Genomic DNA, 8,388 nt, shown 5'->3' on the forward strand with positions numbered 1-8,388 from the left:
ACTATGACGTGGGTAATCGAGAACTCTTGGCTATCCGTCTGGCGCTAGGTGAGTGGCGACACTGGCTTGAGGGAGCCAGTGTACCATTCATTGTTTGGACGGATCACCGCAACCTGGAGTACATTCGCTCTGCTAAACGTCTTAACGCTCGTCAGGCCCGCTGGGCATTATTTTTTGATCGCTTTGATTTTTCCATTTCATTTAGACCCGGTTCTAAGAACCTCAAGCCTGACGCCCTTTCTCGGCAGTTTGACTCATCAGAGGGTGCCTCGACCGATGAGAGGATTTTACCTCAGCACTGTGTGGTCGGGGCAGCCGTCTGGGGAGTGGAACAAGCGGTCAGGCGTGCTCTTTATCACACTGCAAGACCGCCCCGCGCTCCTGAGGGAACTTTGTTTGTACCCGAGGCTGCTCGTTCGACGGTTCTTCGCTGGGGTCATTCTTCTAAATTAGTCGCGCATCCCGGAGTTAGAGGTACTTTAGCGGCCATCCGCCAGAGATTTTGGTGGCCCACTCGTGAGCGCGATATTCGTCGTTTTGTTGCTTCTTGTTCTATCTGCGCTCAGACTAAGTCTAGTAATAATCCTCCGGCGGGTCTTCTCAGACCTCTTCCCGTTCCTTCGCGTCCCTGGTCGCATATTGCGTTGGATTTTGTTACCGGGCTTCCCCCTTCGTCTGGCAATACGGTCATTCTCACCGTCGTGGACCGTTTTTCTAAGGCTGCGCATTTTATTCCGCTCCCTAAATTACCGTCGGCTCAGGAGACCGCACAGATTATGGTGGATCACGTTTTCAAGATCCATGGTCTTCCTTCGGACATTGTGTCTGACAGAGGTCCGCAATTTACTTCTCTGTTCTGGAGGGAGTTCTGTCGCCAGATAGGGGCTTCCCCCAGTCTGTCGTCAGGATTCCATCCACAGACCAATGGGCAAGCCGAGAGGACCAACCAGATTCTTGGTCGCATGCTGCGTAGTCTTACCTCTCAGAATCCCGCGTCTTGGTGCGAGCAGTTACCATGGGCCGAATATGCTCATAATTCTCTCCCATCGTCCGCCACTGGGTTATCCCCGTTTGAGGGTTGCCTTGGCTTCCAACCGCCTGTTTTCTCCGCCCAGGAGTCTCAGGCCTCGGTTCCGTCCGTCGAGGCTTTTATTCAGAGATGTAAGCGTACCTGGAGGAGGGTGAGATCTGCCTGATGTCAGACTAGGGAACGTACTCGTCGTGCCGCTAATCGCCGCAGGGTGAGATCTCCCAGATATTTTTGCGGTCAGAGGGTGTGGTTATCCACCCGCAATTTGCCTATTCAGGAGACGTCTCGCAAGCTCATGCCTCGTTTTATTGGACCCTTTTCTATTGTTAAGGTCATCAGTCCAGTCGCTGTAAAGCTAAGACTGTCTGGTCAGATGCGCCGTGTTCATCCGGTTTTTCACGTGTCTTGCATTAAACCCGTTATTCGTGCGCCCGCACGTCCCTCCGTTCCCCCTCCTCCTATTGACGAGGGGGCCTCCATTTACAGAGTTCGAAGGCTACTCGACGTTCGTCCCCGGGGGCGTGGTCACCAGTTTTTGGTGGACTGGGAGGGGTATGGTCCTGAGGAGAGGCGGTGGATTCCAGCCCGGGATGTCCTGGACCGCTCGCTGATTGACGACTTCTACCGGTCCCGTCAGGCTCCTTCCTCGAGCGCCTAGTGGCGCTCGTTGAGGGAGGGGTACTGTCATGAGTCAGGTTTTTCTTCCGTTTTCGCTCTCGCACGCTCTCACTCATTTACACACACACACACACACACACACACACCTTATTAGCTTATTATATTACTCTTTGTCTGTCCCGCTGACCTCTCTCTCTTCATGCACCTGTTTGTCATTGCAATCAGCGCTCGCGCTGATTTGCTATGACACCTGTTTCTACTTTGCCCTAAGTGTTCACCCTTTATCTGGTGTTTGCTCGGGTAGATTCTTGGTTGGATTATTGTTACATGTCATGCGTTTTGTCTGCAGTTACATCCTGTCTGTATTGAGAGGTACTCACCTATTCTTGTCTTGTCTGCCTGGAACAGTCTAGCCCCTAAGTTTTTGCTGTATTCTGCTGCTGTTGCTGCTGATTGTAGACCAATGTGGTTCTCTCACCCTGCCTGAGTTATCTACTCCTGAGCTTCGAGTCTGCTACAAGGGAGTCCTGTTCTGTTACTCATCGAGACAGGAGTCTTTCCGTTTGTTCAAGTTTCTATTTACCAGTTCTGTGTGCTGAAAAGACGGACTGCCTTTGTTATATATTTTTTCATTAAAGACTGTTATTCCTGTTATCTCTGCTTTTGGATCTTTCATTTACCAGCGTGACAATAAACAAACTAGTTACTTTTAATTACTTTGCGTTAAATAACACTTGCTTATTATTTTTCATGGATATGCATTAATGCATGCTTATTATTGTCCCAAAACCATTGCACGAGAGTATGCAATGTATATGAATTTTCAGTCAATAACTTAAAATGCATGCTAATGTTTACATGCATGCATAAATCGTCTAACAAATGAGACTCTAGTGCACTTTTTATTTTCATGGCATGTAAAGAACGATTCAGTGATTTATTATACTGACTCATTTTTGGATCTTTTGTCTTGTTTTTTTTTCTGTCTGGGTGAAACGGTGCATGTGTGTTTCGTAATGCATCGGTTCTTTCGTAACACGGACGTGCATCTGATGGGTGTTTTCTGCATTTTCCCTCAGGAATATTACAGTTGCATTGCATATTTCTCCAGAAAGGGAAACATAACCTAGAGTGTGTTGAATCAGAGTGATGTATTTCTAGGGAAAAGAGAGGAAAGACTTGAAACACATTGCAGATGCTCTGAAAAGTTCGTCTAAAGCAAGGAGTGTGACGCTGGAGGACGAGGACTGGAACTGGACGGCTGATAAGAAGACGCCGCTGACCGGTGGATCCAATCTGAGGCGCTCTGGAAGCGTTAAAGATCTCATCTACAGGTTCGACGGTTCACCGCCGTGCCTCGGCTCACTGAAGGTGAAGAGGAAAGACTCGAGCGCACAGGATTCTGGGAAAATGACACATGAGAGCAGAGAGATAGAGAAGAGCCTGGTGTCTAGTGAACCGTCAGAAGCACAAGAAGGTCACGCAGCAGAGAAGAAGAACGAGGACAAACACAGCAGTAAAGACCAGCCAGACGCTCCTGAATCCGGTCCAGTAAGTGACCGAGCATCTCTCGTCTCGTCTCGTCTCCTGACACGCATGAATCTGTCCTCCTGAAATCAGCCGAAGACTGCGCTTTGATTTCAGACACGCTTGACTCCCGCTGATGTGTTGTCTGTGCATGAGCATGTGCTGATTTACTATCATCCGGAAACTAGTTTATAGTGTTTAGTGTTATAATATTTTGAATGGCTTTTGTGTGTTTCTGAATGTTTTGCTTTTTTTTTTTTTTTTTTTTTTTAGTTTTAAGAACTTTGTTGTGTTTCTGTCATTATAAAAAATATTATTATTATTATTATTATTTCCGTACAGTTTTTATTAATTTTGAAACTTGGCAACGTGAGATTTTATTTGAAATATATTTTTCATAAATATTTTTTGGGGGGAATTTTGTTTCATTTCACATTTATATATACTTTGCATTTTAATTGTAAAGTTTTAGTCATTTTGTTGTGTCATCATTATTATTATTATACATATATATATATTTTTTTAAATACATTTTTATGTAGTTTAGGTGTTGATCAAGTTAAACTAACTGAAAATATTTTTCATTTATAAAGGTTAACATTCATTCATTCATTTATACTCCTTTATATTTATTTTTTTAGAAGAGAGAGAGTGTACAATAAGAAAAAAGGGTATAAAAAATAATAATAAAAATAAATAAATGCAGGTAAACTACAGTTAAGTAGCACATATAATAAAATGATAAATATTGTTATAGTTGATGCAATGGTGATGTTTTTATGGTTTTAGGTAGCTGTGATAACCCTGTGCATGATGCTTTATATGTGCATGTGTTTGTAACACAACATGCATCTGATCTGCTGTAATATCTGTGCTTGTGTTGTGATTTAAGACTCAAACAGCAGCTCTGTCCTCGCTCATTTGAGTTTTGACGTAGGACTCTGAGCTTGATTCTCGATGTTTGCTCTTCTTCACAGCTTTCCAGCTTAAACGGCGAGAAGCAGCACAGCAGTCCTGTGTCCGAGGATGAGCCCATGACCCCGAAAGTCCGTCCCAACCCCAAATACCAGCTCTACCTGGGCTCCAACGGCTCCAACGGGGCCTTGTTGAGGGTCAGTCCTGTGAGCCGAGGGTCCATGGAGTCGCTCTCGTCCCGGGACGGGGACAGCTTGTCCGAAAGAGTGAGTGTGTTGCTGCTCACAGAAACCAGGATTAATCGGCTATAGATGATAAAATCATTATCATCAATAATGTTGTTAGCTGAAATTAAATAAAAGTGAACTGAAATACAAAACAAACTTAAACAGGGTTTATTTCACTTCAGCTAGACCTAAAACTAAGAAGATGAAAAGCTATAGACCTACTTAAAAAAAAAAAAAAAATGCAACAAAATTAATAAAACTAACTGAAACAGAAACAGAAAATATAAAAAAAAAAAATCTGATATAATAATAATATATCAATGATATTAGATTAAAAAGGAACGAATCAAAACATCATTTAAATTAAACTTTTTGCATTTAATAAAATAATATATATTTTTATATTGTTTTTATAGGTAGTTAAATTATTATTTTTTTATAATAATTATTAAATATTTAAAAAATATTTTTTTTATTTAAAAAAATATATATTTGTATCAGAGCAAAAATAAAATTATAAAGTAAAATTATAAAATATATATATATATACACACATAATTGGAATATAACTTGATTATAGTACAGCAATTTAGTTTTAAGTAGCTTTTTCTTTTATCATAGGAATTATTGATATACATATTAATTACCATATAAATAATATACATATACATCTAAAATAAATATAATAAATTATGTATATATATATATATATATATTAATAGTAATATATGTAGTGTATTTGTGACATGTTAATGTCTCTGTATTTCTTCAGACAGCTGGGATTGAAAGTCCTCCCCGAGGTTTCATCAGTCCGTATTCAACGCTCTCGCTCGACTACAATCCCTTCAACAGAACGTCTGACTTTAAGGTGAATAAAGTCACTGATGCAGATGATGCTTCATGTGTGTGTGTGTGTGTGTGTGTGTGTGTGTGTGTCCTACAGTTTCACACACAGCGCTTGACCGTCTTCAACAATGAATGTCTACTATTGCTTTTATGACTTCATATGAATTCAGACGAGGTGATGTTTGTGTTCTGAATGTGTTGCAATCGGTCTGACAGACACAGGAAGTGATGTCACCCAGCGTCTCTGAGATGAACCTGTTCGGTCTGAACAGAAGCGTGAGTCCCGTGAACAGTCCGGCTCTGAGCCAGCGCACACGGATCCCGGGATACGACAGTCTGCCCCGCCGACGAGACGTGAGCCACAGCACACTGCAGTCACATTGTATTAGGAAAAAACTATTATGCATACATATATTCTGCTCATCAAAGATGCATTTATTTGATGAAAAATACAGAAAAATGTTTTAAAATTTTGAAATATTATTATGATGTCAAATAACGTTTTTCTATTTTAAAATACTTTAAAGTGTAATTTATTTCTGTGATGCTCAGCTGTATTTTCAGCATCATTCCTCCAGTCTTCAGTGTCACATGATCTTCAGAAATCTGAATAATATGATGATTTATTATCAGTTTGGGAACCTGTGATAGTTTTTCAGGATTCTTTGATGAATAAAAAGTTGTATTTAGCATTTCTTCAAAATATAAATATTTCCTAACAATTTAAATCTTTGCGATCACTTCTTAAAATATAAAAGTTTTAATTTCTTTCAAAAAAAAAAAGAAAGAATTCAAATGTACTGACTCCAAACTTTTGTACTCTACTGTATATTGTTAGAAAATATTTCTATTTTAAACAAATGCTCTTCTTTTTAACTTTTTATTCATCAAAGAATCCTGAAAAACTATCACAGGTTCCCAAACTGATAATAAATCATCATATTATTCTGATTTCTGAAGATCATGTGACACTGGAGGAATGATGCTGAAAATACAGCGGAGCATCACAGAAATAAATTACACTTTAAAGTATTTTAAAATAGAAAAACGTTATTTGACATCATAATAATATTTCACAATATTACAGTTTTTTTCAGTATTTTTGATCAAATAAATGCAGCTTTTTAATCAATTTGAAAACATTAAAAATCGTTCTGATCCCAAAGGTTTGAACTGTAGTGTGTGTGTATATATAAATATATATAGAGACACAAACAAACAAATAAAAATATTAATAATATATGTAAATATAAATGTAATAGCAATCATGTTATAACAACTAGTTTATATTCAAATAAATAAAATTATACAATCAATTTGTACAAAAATATTTTATATATATATATATCTATTAAGAAAAAAATTATTAAAATAAAAAATGTGAATATATATATTTCTATAATTTTATAATATAATTATAAATAATAATATAATTTATTAAATTATATTTTATTATAGAATTTCTAATAATACAATAAATAAATGCATCTATTTAAACAGTAAATAGAGGTTTATTCAACACCCACTTTAATGTCCCAGAGGATAATTAATAATTAATATTAAATCGTGATCTCATGTCTTCTCTCCAGAAGGCGACTCCAAGTCAACTCATGCAACGAAACAACCAAACCAAACCGAACAAACTGGACTTCATCCAGGAGCTGACCAAACAGCTGGAGGACTGCCGCAGGGTCAGCATGAACCTTGAAATGTTTTGCATTGAATAGTTTTTTAATAGAGAAGAAAAATGCATGTTAGCTTCAACATGTCTGTTCATGTGCTGCAGAGGAACCAGTTTCTGGAAGCAGAGAGCATCGAGATGGAGAAGGAGAGGAACCAGATCCGCTTCGAGATGCGAGGTCTGCTGGTGAACAACGAGGATCTGCTGCGGACGAACACACAGATGCAGGGCGAGACGAACCGTCTGCGAGAGAAGATCGTGGAGTTAGAGAGCAACAACAATGTCATGCAGGAGCGCTTCAGACAGATAGAGGTACACACACTACATACAACACCCTAAACACACCCCGTCAGCTCGCAGGGCATCAACACGCGTGTGTGTGTGTGTGTGTGTGCAGAAAGAGCTGAAGGAAGCGCGTGAGGTGATGGTCGAGGCAAACACTCAGGAATACGCCTTCAGCTTCCTGCAGCAGACGCTCAAGAACCAAATACAGGACACGGAGGTGAAGTCACTAATAAACTTGCTCTCGCTTTCTAAGACCAAAAACGACATTTATTTTATTATTTTATATTTACTGTAATATTTAATTTTGTATTTTATTATTATTAGTAGCATAAAATATTTTTTATTAATTATTTATTTTGTAATTATAATATTTTATATTAATTATTTTATAGAATAAAATTATGTATATATATATGCCATTTTATATATATATAGGGAGAGAGATTTAATATTCTAAAAAAAAAATAAAGCAATCAATTTATTAAAATGTTATAAATAATAATTTATGTAAATATTGATTTAATAGCAATCATTTTATACAACTAGTTTATATTAAAATAAATAAATAAATAAATAAATAAAGCAATCAGTTTCAGTCATTTGTTAAAATATTTTATTATCATATTTTTTATTAATATTTATTTATTTTATAATTATAATATTTTATATTTATTGTTATAGAATACAATTATATGTATAGTTTATATATATATATATATATATATAGAGAGAGAAATATTTAATATAAACTCAAATAAAATAAAGCAATCAGTTTATATTAAAATATTATAAATAATAATTTATGTAAATTTAAATGTAATAGCAATCATGTTATTGCAACTAGTTTATATAAAAAAATAAATAAAGCAATCAATTTCAATAATTTTTTTTAATTATTGTATTATATTGTATAATTTTTTATTACTTATTTATTTTAGAATTATAAAATGTTATGTTTATTATGTGATTTTATAAATTTATTTGTTTTAAATTGTTTTTATAAACCCCATAAAATCTTTTTCAGAAACATACCAGTAATGTACTTTATTAGGAAAAATTTTAATTTAGGGGTAACAATAATTATGTAACAACTGGCCATTTGTTTTATTATTTATTGTATTATTCTTTTTTTCTTATAATTATTTCTTGATGGTTTGTATTCTTTGTATTTGTGCTTTAGTAATGCACTACACTTTCTGTCATGCCAGTAAACCCCCAAAATGCTACATGCTTTTATATATTAATATATTAATAAATCA

The 8,388-nt window shown here is 36.6% G+C and overlaps 1 protein-coding gene across 3 annotated transcripts in view; it reads left to right on the forward strand.

The window, feature by feature from the left end:
* LOC132130449 (cingulin-like protein 1) overlaps window positions 1-8,388 on the forward strand; it is a 41,314-nt gene that overhangs the window by 23,694 nt on the left and 9,232 nt on the right. For 2 of the 3 annotated variants that reach the window (XM_059542158.1, XM_059542159.1), the window contains exons 3-8: window positions 4,153-4,356; window positions 5,090-5,185; window positions 5,380-5,517; window positions 6,753-6,854; window positions 6,950-7,156; window positions 7,242-7,346. In XM_059542158.1, coding sequence (XP_059398141.1) covers window positions 4,153-4,356; window positions 5,090-5,185; window positions 5,380-5,517; window positions 6,753-6,854; window positions 6,950-7,156; window positions 7,242-7,346 — 852 coding nt within the window. The remainder of the gene's footprint in view (window positions 1-4,152; window positions 4,357-5,089; window positions 5,186-5,379; window positions 5,518-6,752; window positions 6,855-6,949; window positions 7,157-7,241; window positions 7,347-8,388) is intronic. The other variant, XM_059542160.1, reaches the window with a different exon arrangement.

The sequence above is a fragment of the Carassius carassius genome, chromosome 47, assembly GCF_963082965.1.
Source record: "Carassius carassius chromosome 47, fCarCar2.1, whole genome shotgun sequence".
NCBI lineage: Eukaryota > Metazoa > Chordata > Actinopteri > Cypriniformes > Cyprinidae > Carassius > Carassius carassius.